Genomic DNA, 21,601 nt, shown 5'->3' with positions numbered 1-21,601 from the left:
AGTTTTTAGCCGAGGGATGTATTGGTTAGGAGCTATTGCATGTTTTGGTGCAACACAAGAAATGTCACCCATGACGTAAAAAGTGTGGTATCCGTCGATTTTATGTACGTTAACCCTTTCTGTCCCAACGCTGCATATATATGTTTTTGAAAAAGTGTGTCTGTATTCCCAGCCGCCATATATATACGTTCAAGGTGTTATGGTCTCAATTTACCAAAGCCGAAAATATGCGTTACTTATAAAATTTTAGACTCATTGGTGTCCCAACGCCGCAGAAATATGTCCGAAAATGTTAGATTATTGTTCCCAAAGCCTGAAAATATTGGCACCTAAGACAGGTCATGCGGACCCATTGCCATATATATTTGTTCACATATTTTAGATATATGCTATATTGTAGCACTGGTGGCAACGCTTATAGGTAGCCGCTAGAAGGTGAAGCGTTTGTAGCCACAGAAAAGACCAGAAAAAAAAAGAAGCGAATCGAGATGCATGTGTGCAAGATGCGGAGTCGGCCTTTGCGTAGTGTCATGTTTTGAGGAATACTACACAAAAGAAAACTTTTAATGTTAATTTACATTACATTATTTTTTTAAGTTATGTATTTACATTTTTTCAAGTTGGTTTTGCTCTCTGATGAGTACTTTTGAAAATAAAACGTTTAAGTTGGTTAAAAAAACTCATTAAAAACATGTTTTGGTCATTTATTTGTTTATTTATATGCGACGTATATATAAGGAAATGGGACTCTAAGCATGAAAAAACCTTTGGGATTGAGGGACCAACATGCAAATTAAGGCCTGGCATAGAAAGGGTTAAAAGCGTTTTCGTACACCTGTTGTGTAAAGCACGGCTGGTCAATTTTCTGCGGATCGCCTGAGATTGCTGACACTTCCAGATAAGCAACGCGCTTGCTCAAAGTATTGTAGCGGCAGTAAGGCCCAGATAGTTGCGTCTCACCATTCCTTGCAGCGTTGGCCGTTTTCTCTACAAAAAGTACGGCTCAAGAAAATAGGTTGATGTATAGTTTCCTCTTTGGGGTTTTGTTCATCCTATACAGAAGTTGTTCGCCTGGAAGTGTCAGCATTCGCAGGAGATCCGCAGAAAATTGACCTGCCGTGCTTTACACAGCAGGTGTACGTTAACGCTGATTTCAACATACATACAATCGACGAATACCACACTTTTCACGTCATATGTGGCATTTCTTGTATTGCACCAAAACATGCAGCAGCTCCTAAGCAATCCATTCCTCGGATAAAAAAGAATGTGTGTGTACTTTGTACGCACGTAAGAAGATATTCTTCTATTATATAATAGGTAATTTAAACGAAGTAAATATACTTAAAAGGTTATTTGTACTTATTTTATTTAAAAATCAAACTAACTTTCTTATCTACCACTTTCAAAAAAGAAGAATATCTTCAAAAATTATATAATAATATACTTACAATCATAAAATCTATAAAAAAAATAAAAAAAATAATAACTTGCTTGGGGCTTGAACCCACTTCACGTCTACCGCGCCGTACGAAAGTTGACGCCATTTCAAACTGCACCAAACTCTCGTATACGTCATGTGGGAATATACACAAACTAAAAGTTTACACCATAAATTTATATGAATTGAATAAAATTATTAGTTTGATTTTTGTCGAAATAAAATACAACAAAATATAGAGTAAGAAAACGATATATGAGATGAAGATTTGTAGAAAGTTTGTTCGTAATCAGATTATGTAAATTAAAGCATTGCCTACTAATAGGTAACTACATTATTTTGTTTACATTTTCCAAATAGATAGGTATTGAAACTATTAGTTATTTCCAACTTAAACATTTAGAATTACGTATCTGCGGCTTTTCAAAACTATTTAAAAAGTCACTATAATTATAAAGTTGATTTTATTTCTGTCCACACATCAATAAAAACTAATATTATACATTTTTGTTTACCGATAACCTCCATATTGAACAATTATTGACAGATCATTTCAAAATTTCAACACCCAATCAGAGCCCGTATAACAACTAATACCATACTGTCGGTGTGCGCATGCGCGCGGATCAATCAAATTTTACCCTCAATCGATTCGCCGCTAAAGAAGAATATCTTCAAAAAGAAACCCGCGCCCTGAGGTTTATGGAAGTCAGGGAGCTTTTCAACTAATTCATTTTAAAAGGACAAAACCTCAAGGTTTATCAGAAATCAAGATAACAAATCCGAAGGAAATGTTCACACCAACTGAAACTGTGACTCTATCTGTGCCTGATCTTCTGTGGCTCTAAGGGAAAAGCAGAGATATTCCCGGCCTCTTAGGACGGAATGGACTCATGGAAGCTGTCACAAGAGACATACAATACCTATGAACTAACATTTATTATTTGTACAAAAAAATAGGAGAAATTTATCAAATGACAGCATTTTAATAAAAAATAAAGTTTTGGAATGTAAAAAGTGGGTTTTGCCGAGACCGTTAAAAATTGGCAATTTTCAACTTGTACTTGAGACCGAACGGTTTGTCTGAAAAAAAAGTAAATAGTGATATTTGTAGATAATTTTAAGTACTTTAATTTCTGTTAACAGACCATTTACTAAAAGTTAATAGTTTTCGAGATTTGAGCAAAAAAGCAGAAAACAGCTGAAATTTTTCGCTTTTTTCTCGATTTTTTCAATGTTCCGGCAAGAAATTTTGTCCGCAAACCTCATATTCGGATTCAGCAGCCCAAAATCCATATATAACGAAAGAAATCAGAACTACCCCAAAACTTTCCAAGTCAAAACACAATTTTATTTTATCAAGAGGCATGTCGCTAAAAGGGCTTTTCAACGCTTCTTATTTGTTTCGGTATGTTTTTTGTCATATGTCGTATATTAATATTATACATGGATTATACGACATATGACAGAGGCCTGAAACAAATGAGAAGCGTTGAAAAGTCCTATTAGTACAGCACATAAAGTTCTATCAATTGTCTTGCTATGGAGGCTCACTCCGTATTCGGAGGATATTTTAGGCGACTACCAATGCGACTTTGGTACTGGAAGATCTAGAGGCGGCTTTACCTATTGTGCAGGGTGTGCGGTGCACACGGGCGCCGGGATGTTAGGGGCGCCGAGCACCAAAGAGCGGGTCCTTTACTTTGTTTCAACATAAATTATGAAAATTTTTAAATAAGAGGCGGAAGATGAATCAGTAACTGACGCGAAAATACATTTTAAAGTAAACTTTTACTATTACCTGGTCTGGATCCCGCGTATGAAAAAAAAGTTGATTAATAGCAAGCTGAAAATTTGTTAATAGCTTAAGGGTGTCTAATCGGACAAACTTTGATATATGGGAATACTGAAACAGGGGAAGTTTTAATTGTGGAACAGGTTAAAAATTTGGAACGGTCATACCACAAAAACGGCACATGTATTTTGTCCGACAGAACAGACTTAAACTCTCCGAACAGAGATTAAACTCTCACGCAAAAATCAGACTGCTATTTATCACCAAATGGGCGTTTTAATGAGTGGAACATGTAGAATATATCAAATGACAGGAATTATGACAGGTGATAAATAGCAGTCTGATTTTTTCATGAGAGTTTAATCTCTGTTCGGAGAGTTTAAGTCTATTCTGTCGGACAAAATAAATGTGCCGTTTTCGTGGTCTGACCGTTCCAAATTTTTAACCTGTTCCACAATTAAAACTGCCCCTGTTCCAGTGTTCCCATATATCAAAGTTTATCCGACTTGACACCCTTAATTAAGCTATTAACAAATTTTCAGCTTGCTATTAATCAACTTTTTTTTCATACGCGGGATCCAGACCTATTATATACAGCAATTACTAAATTTGACGAACGCTTCGAACTTTGAAAGCAAAATACTGACACTTTTTCGTTCCTTCAAAACTTAAAACATTGGAAGGATAAAACACTGCAGTAAGGGGAGCCCCGAATACTGCAGACTTTTTATCGGCAGATAGTTAAGTCTGGTTGGGCTGTTAGTGCGCATACTGAGCCAATTAAACAGTCGGGTTGGTGAAGAGGGCGCACAGTATGAACAGCCGACCGACTATTCTCGAATGATTTAGTACTATAAAGTTCTTATTTGACTGTTGAAGTTAGTAGTCGCACAATGAAAAAATTATCCAGAAATGTTATTATCGCTCTCATATAACGGAGGAGGAAATCCAAGAAGAGATTCCGAGACTATTAAGTACATCCAATTTAGAGTGAAAGAAATAAGACGACGTGACGGTTAAAAGTAACAGACGTGATCCAGAAGATTGTCATGTTAAAATGGAACTGGGCAGGACACATAGGAAGAATGGAAAACAACCATTAGACGAAGCAAATTCTTAAACGCCGACCAAGGACTAGCAAAATAAGTAGAGGCAGACCTCAAACAAGACGGACTGATGACATCAAGTGAATGGCTGGTTACGAATGGATGCACAAAACAACAAACTAAAATGAATGGATACACCTAAGGAAGGCTTCCTTCTGGCGATGGATGGAATAGATGTTGATGATGCTGATGATGAATTCTCAGTGATAGATTATTTAGTTGAAAATTCTACACAATGTATTCGTATTCTAAATTACTTGATTACTCAAAAAAGTTTTTCGCCTTTTATTGGATGATCTTAGTCACCTTCAATGAACTAGTGGACCGCGATAGTCGTGACGTCAAAACGTCAAAAAAAGTTTTCCAAACACGTTGTGTCTAGGTACACGCTAAAATGTACGCAAATAAAGAAGTTAAACTTCATCAAGCTAGTGACTATTTAGCGTGGGCAGTGACTGTATATTTTGATACACGCTATTTTGATATGTTTAGTGTTTGTTTGATAGAAAAATATTTGTTATGACCTTTAATTCTACCCATTCTACCTAACTTTTTTATTTGCGTACACGTTAGCGTATACCCTAGACACAGCGTGTTTGGAAAATTTTTGACGTTTCGACGTCACACTATTTATCACGGTCATGCAGGTTTCTACAATTAACGGTTGTCAATTAAGTTGGCAACAACTGTGGCCATAATATGGCAACAATGTCAAACTTAGATTCAACGTTCTGTGAAAATCTAATGTGGCTAACTTCTCGGATCCTGCAACTTAATTATGTCAATTTTAAACTCTTGTGGTTGTGGTTGTGGTGCTCTTGTTTTATTTTCAAAGTGTTCGTTCTTTTTGTTGTCATTGTTGTAAGTGTAAGTAGAAAATGAATCGTTGTACTAAGTGTAACATAAACTTTTCGAAACCTTCGAACTTGACGGCACATGTAAAAAGAAAACATCCAGGTAATAGCATATTTTGTACAGGGTGTTTGGTAAAGAATGGGCCATAGCTTAACTTAACCGTAGATTTCTGAGCTTAAAATAGGCCGTTCTATCAGGTTCCATCAGGTAAAGAGGCAAACATAAATGTTATTCTATCAGGTTCTTAATGTGTTTTAGATTTAATCATTTTAGTTGTGTTTCTTTGTAATTTTGTGTTGTACAAAGATTAATTTAACATTTTCTCTGGAAGTATTAATTTAGAAAGATAATATGCCTCATTGGTGTTATGTTTTGAAGTGTGAAATGCAAAATAATCGTGATAAACTTCACTTTTACCACTTACCATCAGTGCTACATTTTAAGCACAAAAATGAACTTAATAAGTTATCATCTAAGAGACAACAACAATGGTTAAATGCAATAAAATGGTAGTTTTACTAGCGAAATGAAAATTCTCCTGTCTGCTGTAATCATTTTATGTCTGGTAAGTTACAACATTAACGATTTTTGAAGATGTTAACACTTTAATCTTATAGGAAAATAAGCCGACTTAACCGATAATAACAATCCAGATTGGGTTCCTTCAATAAATATGGGGTGGTATAAACACAATGAAATGAGTTCCCCAAAATCTAAAATGGAGCGGTATCAAAGGAGAATTAAAAGAAAATGGTACCTACAAGAAAAAATTGCTTTTTTTTATTCCTATTGAAATGATTTATAAGGCACTTGGCTGTCTTATATTCTACAAATACTAGGTAGGTCTATGATTTTACACATTTTTCATTAATGATTGTAGGTTACTGTTATTTTAAAGTAGATTTAGAAAAAGTGGAAAGTGAAGAAGCTAGTTTAGTAGAAGACAAGATTTTGCCAAATAGTAAAAACTGACAAACAGATATTACAATGGAAAAATTAACTAATACATTTTGTCATTAACACACGATTTAAAATATCAGCTTAAGAAACTAGCTTTATCTTGTGAAAGTATAGAAAATGATGATGCCTAAACTAAAAATTATACTGGTTTAGCAAATTACAATGTTTTTAAAATAGTTTTAAAGTATATTACGCCATTTATCAAATACCATCAAAATACTGTTTTGTCGCCAAGTGATTAAGTATTGCTTACTTTAGCTAAACTAAGATTAAACTTAGATTATAAAGATTTGGGATATAGGTTTGGTATTTTACCCTACTCGGTATCAACTTATTTCAAAAACACTTTGTATATAATGTGCCTTAGGTTAAAAAATTTTGTGTTCTGGCCTGATAGAGACATTTTAAAGAAAACTATGCCAAATTCATTTAAAGGATCTTTTCATGGAAATACTACAACTATAATTGACTTTTTCGAAATAAGGACTCAAACACCTAGAAATTTATTAACTGCAGCACAATCTTGGTCGAATTATAATCATATATTGGTATTTTTAGGTTTCCAAAAGATCCTGAAAGGCGTGAAATATGGATAAGATTTGTTAATAGAGTAGTATAGAAACCTAACAAAAATAGTGTATTAAGTACTTATGTTCAAAACATTTTTTAGGAAAAGATATTAACAGAACTTCACTTCCATCTGTTCGTTTGAGAGACTGTGCTGTTCCAATAGCTTATGTCACACAGGTAATATGTTTAATCTAATTAATAATACAGTACGTACAATATAGATACCATTTCACGCCATTATCTACATCAGAAATCTAAGTTGACATTGTCGCCCAATTACAAACAATTTTCGAATTCGTTTGAAGTCAAATATATCACATAATTATTGCGAAGTGGATTACACAACAAAACAAATTAATATTCAATGTAAATGAATAAAAACATCAGAAATAGAAAACAAGAATTAAGTTATAATCTTGGTTTAAAGTAAATAATAATAACAATAAATATAATAAAACAAATACTTATAGTAAATAATAAAAACAAATCTAAAGTTTCAATACCGCAACTGGCAACTAGGATTCTTCGATAACTCGATGAGGGTGTGGTATACTGAATTCACTTTGCCAAGATTCACTTTGACACATTCGGAATAAGAAACATACAACACAAAAATTCCTACTTCACACTATTACCTGCTCAAATCAACTTAATCTTTCATTAAAAAAGAATTATTAGAAATAGTGGGAGTGTAGGTACCTATAGGTGTATAGGTACTAATCTCATAAAATTTTGTGGAGTTCATTTCTACAAAATATTTTTGTTTTGTACAATAAATAATTTTCTCATTTGTTATCACTACATTATAATGGTGTAAATAAATAATTATTTATTGGCGTAAGGTTTATCTTATTTATGTCTGATTTCTATTAATAATATTGGCTAAGAGCAAGTATGTTCGATTGTGTAGTAATTGCCAGTCAGGACTAGCAACTGAACTTCCCAAAAAAGAAATTACTAACGCCACTAGACAGTTGCATCTCAGAAAAGTGAATCGTCTTTATCACATCATTACATCAAGTTAACCTAAAAATTTGTGGTTGGAAACATCTTGGAAATTAGTTGTTTTTGCTGTTCTTTTTGGTTTGTTAGTTTTGCTCTGGATCTTTTTTGTTTAAACAATTATGTAAGGATTTATAAAATCTGTTTCCAATTTTCTTTATTCTTTGTATCTGTGCTAAGTAAACGACGAGATAATGAGAAATAATATTGGTGAATGAATAACAATAAATCTATCTAGAGTATGAAACGAATTATTTATTGTTCTGAAGCTAGTTATTTGTGGCATTTTTGTAATTAACTATTCTAATCGGGAAATAAGCCACAATTTAACTTGAAATAATAATTTTATTAACCTTTCGACTTCCTGATCGGATGTCGTTGTCAAAATACAAAATATTATTATTTATGAATATTATTACCTGTAAATAATATTTCTTCTGATTGTTAATTGTAAAGGATAGAAAAATTACCATTTATTTTATTTTTTTTAGAATCAGCTGAGAGAAGTGGTCTACAAAAAACCAGGAAGGGAATGGAATATGTGGCTACGAAAGTCAAAAGAAAGGTTACAAAGCAAATGTGACACATTTTTTTTAATATTTAGGAATATCAGTAAATTACATTAAAAAATGTATGAAAAGATTTTGTGCAATAAAAATGTTTAAATTTATTAAGGATGTATTATTTGGTATGGCCACATATCGTCAGTGATGTAACAATACGTCCTATCTGTTTTTTCATGAGTTTTGTAAGAGAGACTAAAAACTTGTGTTAGGGTCACCTCCTGTTTTCATATGATATTGTTTGACTTGTTTTGTAGTAAATTAAACTATCTATTTACTACAAAACAATTCAAAACTTGCATATGAAAACAGGAGGTGACCTTAAAAAATGTTTTTCGTCTCTCCTACAAAACTTATAAAAAAACAGATAGGAGGTATTGTCACATCAGCAAGGATATATTTCTGGTATATCCAGGGAATGTCTAAAAAATATACTTTGAATGTCCAAAGAACATTCGTGGACATTCATGGAATGTTCCAATAACACATTCAGGGAATGTTTAAAATGCTGACACAGGATTTTCCTGTGATGTTCAGGGAACGTTCTTGAGCTTTTGGGGATATTCCAGGAATTTTTTCAATGTCCTGTGTGTACCTTCTAGGAAAATACATGGAATGTTTTGGTGTTATTAGTGCCGGACTCCACTTGCGATTTGTAGTCGTGAAGATTGAACACATTGTTTCAAATACAAGTCAATCCATTTGTGACTAAATAATCATGGATTGACTTGTATATGAAACAATGTGTTCAATCCTCGCGACTACAAATCGCGGAGTGGAGTCCGGCGCTTAGGGTTACTTCCTCTTCGGCATTATGTATTATACTACAGAAATCAGGAACTTCCCTTCTAAATATATGTATGCATCTTGGCCATCAAACAAATTCTTCCCACCATTTTTTTTATGTTTGCCTTTCCATGCTGTAGTAAACTTAACAAACTGTTGATTTCAAATTGTAACAGTAAGTTTTGCAAGGTATGCTGCCCTCTTGTATCTTCTGCGTTATCTTCATCATACAATTACTTCATCTACTTTACTTCATACAATTACTTCAACTTTCTGCGATATATTCGTTTGGTTGCTAATATTATTTCCTGATCCATGGGTTGAATAAGCGATGTTGTATTTTTTGGAAAAAACATACAACTAAAGTTGCCATGTTTTGATCATAGAATATTTTCAGAGGGATGAGCAGGAGCGTTGTCTAAAATCAAAGACATTTCACCTCCTCCGGCAGTATTCTGTTTCTTCTCTTGAAATTTTTTCACTGCAGGTACAAATTCTTTAAAAATGCAATTTTTGAAGATATCTGAGGTGAACCATGCATTATTAGAGCTAATAAAATTTAAACTTACATTACCAACCACTATGATGAAATTATTTATTTTTATAGCCCCACAGTTATATACAAATCCTGCCTCAAAATATTTGTAAGAATTTAAACTCTTGAATGCCTTCATTTGTTGACCTGTGTAAACACTATTAGTAAGTGCTAAATAAGTAACTATGTCCATGTGAGTTACCCTTGGAATACTTTTTCTACTGTAGGTTAACTCATACCCCTTGAGGGAAAATGGATCTATATACCAACAGCTTTTGAAAATATACACTCATGTTTATTTATTCACTGCTTAAAACTAAATAAAGTCGTTAAAGTACTTCTACAGTGTAACGAGTAAGCGATGGACTACCCCAGCTAATTGAAACAATATTCGAAAATATTACCTCAACTAACCAAGATAGCCATCGTTACACCCTTAGCTTAGCTCAGTCACTCAGGTGTGTGTTCGTCTTGTCCTAACCTCAGATATGAACTATGAAAATTGGAATGGAAGCAAACAAAACATAGTTTTTAACTAATCATGTTTATTGTTCATAAAGATATAATAAATAAAATGACTTAGTAAATTGCATTAACAAATGTATTTAAATTCTTGCCAAAAACTAACAATTCTGGATTATACTTATGGCTTTTGGTAGCTGATGGTATCTTCTTGATGTCGTATGGTACTGCTGTTGTGGACTTCTCGTAGGCCTGGGCGGATCTTCGGCCCTAGGCCCCTGCAGCTAAAGGTGTTGGATGCTGGAGTCTGGATGTCAAAGTCCCCATTGTGTCAGCCTTAGTTCCATCACCGGTGTGGATGGCTTGAAGCTCCCAAAGGGAGAAAAGTGATTTCTTTCCAAAAAACTATAAAACAGAGACACATATCAATCATCAAGAAGAAAAACCAAAATATACCTTTGCCAAACAGTACTCAGAAATAGTAATTGGCAAGGGTAAATTACATAGAATTTAGATGAGAATAGTTAAAATTCTGATTACTAAACGTGCATATTAATAGATGAAAAGAAATATAGAAATCAAACACATGTAAATTAAAAAGATTTGAAACTAAAATATTAGAACACATGGTCTGACATTGGAAGTTAGGTTAGATATTTATAAAAAATGTTATAAGGAGGAATGGAATGGATGGAATATAATGACTGTAAGAAATTATTAAAAAAAACTATTTGTAGCTCACCCCAAGAGGAAGATGATTTGTTGAAATAGAAGTGATTTATTTTTCGAATTACATGCCTTTTTAAGGATTAATTTTTCCCTTCCAGTGTATGTCAGGGAGTAGGGGGTCAAGTCGATGAAGTGACACTGTCATTGAAAACGACATTTAAAATGACAACCAAGTACTATGAAGTAGCGGCATGTTCCGTATTGAAAATACAGATATTTGGAGAGTATGAATATACGAGGTATGTTCAGTATGATGATTTAAATGAAAGAGATATATTAAATAGAAGATAATAAAAGAAGGTAATAAGAGAGCGCCAACCGATTTTTAAAGGGGAAAATGGGTAAACCAATTAGAAGAAGATAATTATTAATGAAATATTAAAGGAAATATGGTAAAATAATTATTTTAAAAATAAAATATCAAAGATGTGACGTTTGTAACGTTACAACAGCTAAAAGCTACACCAAGTCAACAGCAAAATATTCGGAAAATACAACTATAAAAAACTATTATACAACTATTAAACTATTATATAAAAAGTATTATATAAACCACTATTTTATAACAACAATAACTATTTTATTAAAAAACTCAAGAAACTCAATGCGGTACAAATATAAATAATTTCAATGTTTGCCTCCCAGCTTTCATATTAGTGTCATAAACGTCAACGGCCTATAGGTCGATTTAAGCTAACTTACCTTAGTACAAAAATTGATAATAACCGAAATAGGGTGTCCAAATTAAACTTTTATTTTATTTATTCTTGAATATTTCCCGAAAGGCATGGGATAACAACACGAAATTTGTTAAGTGGGGGTTTTTTGGGATGAGAAATCTAAATTCGCCACCAAAACTGATGTATTACCCAGAGGGCGCTACATACGTCTTTCAGAGCTCATTTAATACGTTCAATTTTGTGATCCCCTACTCTATATACTTTTTGAATAAAAATTTTTGTTCTATTAATATTTTTACTTAAAAAAGGTATACTACATTCATCTCACTAAACTCAACTGTTTTCGAGATAAATGCATTTTGAATCTGCGATACAACATAATTTTTTGCATAATTTCATTGTAGTTAGACCCGAAAAATAAACTTGAAACCATAATAATTGTGCCAGTTCTTATATTTATGTCATTGCATCGCAAATTCCATTTAAAGAAATTTGCGATACATTTTTGTAAATTTTTATGATTAAGTTATTTTTCGGGTGTAACTACAATGATATTACTTATGCAAAAAATTATGTTGTCTCGCAGATTTAAAATGCGTTTATCTCAATAACGGTTGAGTTTAACGAGATGAATCTTTCTTTCTTTCTTTTTTAAGTAAAAATATTAAGAGAATAAAGGTTTTGATTCAAAAAGTATGTAGAGTGGGTAATAAAAAAATAACTGAGTAATAGTAAATGAGCCCTGTTAATGTTTCGTCCCAAAAAACCCCCGCTTACCAAATTTGGTGTTATTATCCCATGCCTGCTGTTAGGAAATATGCAAGAATAAAGTTTAACTTTGACACCCTGTATTTCGGTTATTACTTATCATCTTTCGTACTAAGGTAAGTTAGCTTAAATCGCCTTTTTTTAACCTCAGGAATCTAAGGTTAAGCTATGGCCCGTTATCTTTACCAAACACCCTGTATACCTATCCTTTAATTTAATGCAATTACAATTAATGTTTTAGATATGCTAGATATACTACTGCCAAAAAACGTTAAACAAAGTAAATCTACTGTGCCTTGCTTAGAATGTAATAAAAAGTTTGCAAATCTGGGCAATCTTAGAGTTCATGTGAAAAGGCAGCATCCAGGTAGGTCTAACGTATAACCAATACACTAAGTCAATCATAACCAAATACAGTAATTACATACATGTTTTTTCTTTTTCAGATAAATTAGACGAAATAGCACCTGTTAACAAGAAAACTTATGTGTGTTCCAGCTGCTCTGAAAGTTTTTACAATTTAAAAAAACTAGTTTCTCATAAACAAACTCATAATAATGCCTTAACAAAATTAAAATGCGCGTTGTGTCAATATATTAATTCTGGTCGAGAAAATTTAATTTCACATTACAGGAGTGACCATTTCATTAACACTGAAAATAATTATCTGGAATTTGATACTTGTGAAGATTTTGAATCTTGGAAATGCAAGGTTGAAGAAGAAACATTCTCATCATTTGTAAAAATGTATGGTTCAAAGAAAACCAGTAACTGTACCACAACAAACTATAATTGTCATAGGTCGGGTGAGTTTAATTTATTTCGTTTTTAATACTCAATTTAATAGTTATTTATGATATAAGTGTTAAAAGTACACGTTTAAGGCACGCATGTGAAAGTTTGCAGAATGAGCGATAGCGAGTTCTGCAATTCACATGAGTGCCTTAAAAATGTACTTTTTAACACGCATATCATACAATATTTTTTCTGCAAACGTAATTACAGGACAATATCTACAAAAACTTTTACTTGAACGTGACTGACATTCCATTTTTATATTTTTTTGACATTACATCAAAATTGTCTATACGGTCAATACAAAATGCAGTGCCTTAAAAATATTTTAAAGCACTAGTGCAGGGGTCGGCAACGTGATGCCCGCGAAGCAATTTTAAGTGACCGCCATTCCTTTCACCATCTTAATTTAAAAATTTAACCAAACGACTATTTACAAAACTAATTAAAAACGGAACTTTAATAATTTAAAGCTTATTCAAAACTAAAGTTTTAAAACTGAATTTCAGCGACATTAATATAAAACTAATAGAACCACTGGCTACGACCCTGCTCTAACGAACATGATACAAACGCTCCGAGCTGCGCCGGCATATCTATACGCACCGTTATGTTTTCCTCACCCCCGCGCGTCTACTATAACGTCTACCTGCCCCTGCTACCATTTCATGCGCCACGTGCTAACTAACCTGTGTGAATTTATTCTTATCGTGAATTTATATTAATTTGGAGTTGAAAGTATATATATGTTATTGTTTAATTCTTTATATTTATTATTTTACTATATTTTAGCCGCCATGGAAAATAAAAGAAAGAAGATAAAGACACATCATTTTAATGTCGAGTGGGAAGAACAGTTTTGCTTCATTTACTATAAAGAAAAAAGTGTGTGCTTATTGTGCAATTCAAGCGTAGCGGTTCCAAAAAAGTGTAATGTGGAGAGACATTTCATTACCACTCACAAAAATTTTAACACAACTTTTCCAATAAACTCGGAAATTAGAAAGAAAAAGATATCGGAACTTAAACTCAAGTTGACTAAGCAGCAAAACTTATTTGCCAGACCAATTTCCCAATCAACAAAAGCAACTACTGTCTCTTTCAAGATTCCCACCTTTTGGCCAAGAAAATGAAACCGTTTGTAGAAGGTGAGATTATTAAGGAAGCCATGTTATTAAGTGCCGAAACACTTTTTGACGACCATAAAAGTAAAAATGAAATAGTAACAGCAATAAATGGCATCCAGCTATCAGCCAGAACAGTAACTCGAAGAATTGAAATGATGGCTACAGACATTGAGTCACAATTGAACACTGATATTCAAAAAAATGTATTCTTTTCACTGCAAGTTGATGAGTCAACAGACGTGTCCGACACTTCTCAATTATATATTATTATATATTATAAAGATGGTTTTCGAAGATTTTATTGTTAAAGAAGAATTTCTAAAAATCTTACCGTTAAAAGGGCGGACAAGGGGTGAAGATATTTATATGACTTTTAAAAAATTTTTAGAGGAAACTAACATACTTTTGAAAAAATTGTCCTCAATTACAACAGACGGCGCACCTGCAATGAAAGGAAGAAATAGCGGTTTCATCGCTCTGTGTAAGAGAGACCCGATGTTTCCCAAATTTGCCTCTTATCATTGTATCATTCATCAGGAAGTGTTATGTTTAAATGTGATTCCTTTCCAAGATAAATTATTTATTCCTTTCCAATTTTATTACAAACTGTAACCAAAATTATAAATTCAATAAGAGCAGGAGCTATGCAACACAGATTATTTAAATTATTGCTGCAAGAAAATGGCGCAGAATTTGACGATCAGATTACACATACAGAAGTACGGTGGCTGAGTAAAGGAAAAGTACTTGAGCGGTTTTTAAATTTATTACCTCAAGTAAGAGAATTTCTATTATCCAGAAATGAAGTTTGTCCGGAGTTAGCACAAACACCTTCGTTAATTCGGCTTGGTTTTTTAACTGATTTAACTGTAAAATTAAAAGAATTAAACTTACAACTACAAGGCAGAAATCATCATATTGCTTTTATGGTAAGTGCGGTAAATGCATTTAAAGCTAAATTGGCGCTCTGGAAGTTGCATATGGAGAACAATAATTTATCACATTTCCCAAATTTGAGAATGGTAATAGAAAGTCATTGCGATGAAAATGTTACCACCCATCAGTTTGCCAAACATTTTGATTCCTTGTTGACAGAATTTAACGAAAGGTTCGAAGAATTTTCTGAACTAGAGACATTTTTGATGTTTTTCATTAATCCTTACTCTCATAGAAATGAAGATCTGAGTGAAAAGATTTCAACATATTTCAGTATTTCTAATAAGGAGGACTTGGAATTGGAAATTATAAATATCACCAACGACATCCAATTGAAATCATACTGTAACGAAGAGAATTTTTGGAATTTAGTGGATATAAATATTTACCCTTTGTTGAGAAAATGTGTCCTAAAATTAAATTGCCTCTGTGCCTCGACATACGCCTGTGAATCTTTATTTTCAAATATGAAATACTTAAAATCAAGGTACCGGTCAACCCTTACTGATGCTCATTTAGACCAACGCCTGCGAACTGGAAATTCTACTTATATTCCACATTACAACGAGCTGGCCTCAAATTTACAGTGCCAAATATCTCACTAATTGACTACTTATGCTTATATTTTATATTAGAATTTGGTGTGAAATAAAAATTTGCCTATATAATACATTTTTTTTTTATTTTATACTATTTTCATGTTTCATCGCCGGGGGGAGGGGGTGCTACTTTTCATCAGGTGGTGCCCGCCGAATTTCACAATTTTTGAAATGTGCCCTCCTAGTAAAAAAGTTTGCCGACCCCTGCACTAGTGCCTTAAAGTAGCATTTTTAACGCTCGTATGGAGTGCTAAAAATTGCATTTTTAACACGGTTGTAGAAAAAAAAATATTATTCTGGTTATTTGACACTTACCTATATCAATTTTTTTCAGGTATATATAAAAAGAAAGGGATGAATATCAGAAAACTTAAAATTCAAGGCTCAAATAAAATTAATGGTTATTGTCCTGCAAGAATTAATGTTAAATTAATGGACAATGAAAAATATATTGTCAACTTTTGTCAAACTCATGTGGGACACAATCCTGAGCAAGATTTAAGCCATCTATTTTTAAGTCAATCAGACAAACACAATGTGGCAGCTAAGATAGCTGCCAAAATTCCATTTCAAATAATTTTGGATGAAATAAGAGATTCTGTGTCCAACTCTCATTTGGAACGGCTGCATCTCTTAAAAAGAAAAGATCTCTATAATATTGAGAAGTGTTTCAATTTATGCAGTTCATCAGTACGCCATGAAAATGATGCAATAAGTGTAGATGCATGGGTTAATGAGATGAAAAGTTCAGAATGTGTGCTTTTATATAAACCACAAGAAACTATATGCCAAGAAAATCCAGAACTACAATATGAAGATTTTTTCTTGATTATAATGACAGATGGACAGAAAGACCTATTGCTACGATTTGGAGAGGATTGCATTTGTATTGATGGGACCCATGGTTTAAATGCCTATGGGTTTGAACTACATACCATCCTAGTACTGGATGATTTGCGAGAGGGCTACCCAACAGCATTTTTGATATCAAATCGCAGTGATTTCATTGGTATGAAAATGTTTTTTCAATGCATTAAGGAAAGAGTTGGCAAGGCTATTAAACCAAAAGTCTTTATGTCCGATATGGCAGATTTTTATTATAAATCATGGAAGCAGGTTATGCAGCCAGCCGAATTTAGGTAACATTAAAAAGAAATATAATTGTTTAATGAGCTATAAATTTATAAATTTTTAGATTGTATTGCACCTGGCATGTTGACAAGGCATGGAGAAAAAATTTAGAAAAAGTGCTCAATAAAGAAAAAAAAGTAAGTAAATATTTTTTGAACGAAGTAAAAAAAAGTAGGTATATTAAGTTTTTATACTTTGATCCTTAGCTCCGAGGATGACATTTTTGTCGAAAGCGCTCAGCTAAGGAAATTAAATATATTTACACACTTTAATATACTTTTTTTGACTTCCTTCATTCATTCAAGTGTGTACAAAATTTATCAGTCTTTCAACTAAATATTTTTTGCATACTATGTTGAAGCTTTTAATTATGTTAATGTAATTTTATTTGATAGTACATTATAAGAACTATAATATTAATGTATTTTTAAACGAATTGAACATTTTTTAGGTTCAGGTGTATCATATGCTCAGGACATTATTGCAAGAAACTGATTCCACTGCTTTTAATCAATTATTATTGAATTTTCTGAAATATTTAAAGGAAGATTCAGATACCCTGGAATTTGCGATGTATTTCGAGCAGTATTATGCATGTAAAGCAGAGCAGTGGGCATATTGTTTTAGGTTGCATTGTACCAATTTAAATACCAATATGCACATTGAAAGAATGTACCGAACGATAAAACACATTTATTTACATGGAAAATTCGTTAAGAGATTAGATAAGGCAATAGGTGCTATTATGAAATTTGTTAAAGACAAATTATTTGAGAGACTTATTGTGATTCACAAAGGTAAAGTCTCTACAAAAATTAACGAATTAAGAAAAAGGCATGTCACTAGTCAGTCTCTTGATCTGAGTAAAGTAATTAAATCTGATAATGGTTGGTTAGTGCCCTCTAATTCAAGGAATGAAATGTATACCATTCAGAAGGTAAAAGAAAATTGTCCATGTAGGTTAGTGTGTGAAGATTGCGAAGCTTGTCTACACTGCTATACTTGTACATGCTTGGATTCATGTATAAAATGGAACATGTGTAAACATATTCACTTAATTTGCAAGTATACTCAAATGGATTTGACTAAAGAAAGTACCATTCCAAACACAAATTTATTAGCAGGTAAAGTTTATTATTATACGTTAGTACTTATATGAAAATAAAAAATAATGTATCATTATAAATATACATGTTGTTCTGAAGCTCTTTTCTTGTGGCATTTTTACAATTTTAACTATTTATAATGGGAAATAAGCCACAATATTATTAAAAAATGATTTTTATTAACGTTTCGACGCCCAAATCAGGTGCCGTTGTCAAAATACAAAATACTACTAACAGAAACAAAAATGTTGTTGCTTAGTAAAAAAATTCTTCTAATAATTTATTTAATTTGACTCATTTATATCGGCAATTCAGATATATATGATACATTTTAAAGTAGAAGACTTTAAAATGATATTGCCAATATTTATGAGTTGCGTTCCTGGGACGACTTACTGAAAGATAGTTCATTCGATTACATGAAATCAACCCCAACTCAAGAATATCCGTCACAAAAAAATCATAGCATGTGATCTGTCTTTAAAAAGACAACCACATGCAACCGTTGCATGTGGTAATTAGTCATTAAGTTCGTTAACAAAATATATTTATAATTTCTACGCATCGGGCTTATTGTTCGGGCCGATGTGACGATATTTTTGTACATGAATTAATGATTCTGACGATCGCGCGAAATAGGAATTGCTTTGGAAAAATCCAATGCGACATTAATGTATAAGGAAAGGGGAGAAAGGAGATCCCGCTCACCTCGCCGGATTGGAAAGACATATAAAGGATATATGATCACCGCTCATATAAGGATAGGTAAGAAGAAAACTGTCGGATTCGCTCAGCACGCCAAAACGACAGCGGAAAATAATCGGGAAATACTACCTACATAAACTCACCTCTTGTACCTCGCTGTTGTCTATTATTCTTCGATCAACGCTCCAAGAATCCAAGAATAATCAACTAGGCTTTTCGATCCGATTTTTATATCGTTCTAAACAGTACAAAAACGTGTTTTACTTAATTCATTGGCGTACTCTAGACGATAAAATTATATTATCGTCACAATTTTTACGGCGTATAGCGGTTTTTTACTCTTGTTTGGTATAATGTAATAAATAGCCCAATAAATGACCGTTTTGGAGTGTAATTTTCAGGGGCAACTCCGAATTGCATGAAAATTTGGATTTAGGTTCTACTTACCCTCCACTTCAAAGTTGAAATTGTGCCGTTGGTTGCTTTTACTTGGGGGGTGACAGTCCCCCCTTCTCGGGGGGTGAAAAACGCGTGTTTAAAATAATCCCGGAAATGGTTAAATTGACTGATTTTAAGCATTTTTTGTTCTGTAGAGTTTTTTATGTTAGTCAATACTTTTTGAGTTATTTGCGATTGAAAATGTTTATTTTTCGACAAAAAAACTACGTTTTCAGACGGTTTTTCGCAAAAAACTCAAAAAGTAAATATATTATCGAAAAAAATATTCTTAGTAAAAGTGTAGCTTATAAAAAAACGAAATAAATAGTGTATCAGTAACGTCTATAAATTGGGTAAAAGCAAAGTTGTAGTTCATGAAATATACGTTCTTATTCCTCTAATTCCAAATCGAATAATTCAACGCGAAATGACCGAAAAATTAAGCACTTTTCGGGAAAAGCTTATTTATATTTTTAAAGTATCTAAAAAAAGCTTAATATTTGTTTTTTACAAAAATTTGTATCGTCAAAAATAAACGAGTTACACTGAAAAAAAAAGTTGGCGCCTTTTTTTGGTAAAAAAAATCGTGAAAACCTCCTTCTATTTAGCACCCTAAATAAAATTAATCGTTACCGCTCTACCATTTATTTTAACTGCGTGTGTATTGTTTATATGATCTGTAAGTTTTATTGGTTTAAAGAGCTTATTTTCAAAAAAATTTGGTTTTATGATAAAAAAAATTTTCTAAAAATTTTTGAAAAATTTCCTTTTTTCAAAATAACTTAAAAAGTATTAGCGATAAGAAAAAAAGAGTAAAAAAATGTAGGTCTTGCTATTATAAATCTGCTAGTTTTATTTTGTTTTTCCGTGAGACAAAAATTGGTTAAGATATGGCTGTTGAAAATTTGCATACACTCGTGGATAGTGAACCGTTCAAGCTTTTTCAACTATAACCCTTTCAAAAATAAGCACTTTAAACCGGCGAGACTGACAGATCATATAAAAGATATATAAGTAAGTAAATTGTTTGTAAAGCGGTAGCGATTAATTTCATTTGGGGAGCTAAACACGGGGAGATTTTCATGATTTTTTTACCAAAAAAAAGAGGACCGACTTTATTTTGAGCGTAACTCGCTTTTTTTTAATGCTAGAGACGTTTCTGAACAATTAAAATAAAGCTTTTTATAAAAACTTTAAAAAAGTTTAAATGAGTTTTTCCCGAAAAGTGCTTAATTTTTCGGTGATTTCACCTTGAAACATTCGATTTGGAGTTAAACGAATAAGAACGTATTTTTCATGAGCTACAACTTTGTTTTTACTCGATTGATAGACTTTAATGATACACCATCTTTTTCGGTTTTTTATAAGCTACACTTTTACTACGGACATTTTTTTGATCAGATATTTACTTTTTGAGTTATTTGCGAAAAACCGTGTGAAAACGTAGTTTTTTTGTCGAAAAATAAACATTTTCAATCGCAAATAACTCAAAAAGTATTGACTAACATAAAAAACTCTATAGAACAAAAAATGCTTAAAATCAGTCAATTTATCCATTTCCGGTCTTATCTTGAACCTATGGTATTTTACCCCCGAGAAGGGGTGACTGTCACCCCTCCAAGTAAAAGCAACCAACGGCACAATTTCAACTTTGAAGTGGAGGGTAAGTAGAACCTAAATCCAAATTTTCATGCAATTCGCAGTTGCCCCTGAAAATTACACGGTCTCGCCGTATTTCCCGTTCATTTACTGGGCTAAAAGCTTAAAGATTCAGATTGATTTACACTAAATATCAATTAACTTCTCATTATAAATTTAGCAAACATTTCAAAAATAGAAACAAATTTAAAAAACTGAACATTCGCATCCGCATTCGCGAATATCGATATTCGTATTCGCGAATGTTCAATAAACGACATTCGTTACATCACTAATACCTATATTACTTTTATTTAGGTGATGCTGACAACCTGATGATTGAATGCGATGACGAGAATAGGGCTTTAATAGATGCGGTTAGCAAAATAAAAAAAGATGAGGAAAGTTCTCTGAAAGAAGCTAAGGAAAAATTAATTTTACAGCTAACGGGGCAAATAAATGATTTAGATTCTTTCGAAGAATTAAAGGCTGTACAAAAAATCGTAGTCCGGATAAAACCCACCATAGATGCTATAAGAAATCAAAAAGATATCAATTTGGATTTTCCATCCACATCCAGGAAATACCGTAAAATAAAAATTACCCTAAAATAAAAAAAAGAATGTGTGTGTACTTTGTACGCACGTAAGAAGATATTCTTCTATTATATAGGTAATTTAAACGAAGTAAATATACTTAACAGGTTATTTGTATTTTATTTAAAAATTAAACTAACTTTCTTATCTACCACTTTCAAAAAATTTTTATTTAAACAACCAAAAATAAAAAAAATATGAATCGCCCAGGATTCGAACCCGCGTCCTTCCAATCTCGGAGCTAACGCCCTACGAACTACTCCAGCGAGGTCCTTGTA

The 21,601-nt window shown here is 32.5% G+C and overlaps 1 protein-coding gene and 1 long non-coding RNA gene across 4 annotated transcripts; both read left to right on the top strand.

Moving 5' to 3' along the window:
* The first annotated feature begins 5,109 nt into the window (after positions 1-5,109).
* LOC126884577 (uncharacterized) lies at positions 5,110-21,477 on the top strand. Of its 2 annotated transcripts, none has more exons than XM_050650562.1 (7): positions 5,110-5,209; positions 12,494-12,619; positions 12,699-13,058; positions 16,044-16,848; positions 16,905-16,977; positions 17,292-17,964; positions 21,046-21,477. In XM_050650562.1, exons 2-7 carry the CDS (start codon positions 12,496-12,498, stop codon positions 21,339-21,341), a joined length of 2,331 nt encoding a protein of 776 aa, XP_050506519.1. In that variant the 5' UTR covers positions 5,110-5,209; positions 12,494-12,495; the 3' UTR covers positions 21,342-21,477. The 2 variants fall into 2 exon arrangements, with proteins under 2 accessions (XP_050506519.1, XP_050506518.1); XM_050650561.1 differs by having other exon boundaries at positions 5,121-5,299.
* On the top strand, positions 5,306-8,399 carry LOC126884579 (uncharacterized). Of its 2 annotated transcripts, XR_007698100.1 has the most exons (4): positions 5,306-5,762; positions 5,815-6,036; positions 6,716-6,904; positions 8,221-8,399. It is a non-coding gene; the product is annotated as an uncharacterized LOC126884579 (long non-coding RNA). The 2 variants fall into 2 exon arrangements; XR_007698099.1 differs by having other exon boundaries at positions 5,815-6,904.
* Positions 21,478-21,601: the final 124 nt, after the last annotated feature.

Source organism: Diabrotica virgifera, chromosome 5 (assembly GCF_917563875.1).
Source record: "Diabrotica virgifera virgifera chromosome 5, PGI_DIABVI_V3a".
NCBI classification, from domain to species: Eukaryota; Metazoa; Arthropoda; class Insecta; order Coleoptera; family Chrysomelidae; genus Diabrotica; species Diabrotica virgifera.
This window is presented reverse-complemented; position numbering and strand designations above follow the sequence as displayed.

Excerpts from the sequence above, each read along its gene's own strand:
- LOC126884577 (XM_050650561.1), top strand. The coding sequence starts at position 5,221 with ATGAATCGTTGTACTAAGTGTAACATAAACTTTTCGAAACCTTCGAAC. Across the intron at positions 5,300-12,493 it reads TGTAAAAAGAAAACATCCAG|ATATGCTAGATATACTACTG; the intron begins GTAATAGCATAT and ends TTAATGTTTTAG. Across the intron at positions 16,849-16,904 it reads ATGCAGCCAGCCGAATTTAG|ATTGTATTGCACCTGGCATG; the intron begins GTAACATTAAAA and ends ATAAATTTTTAG.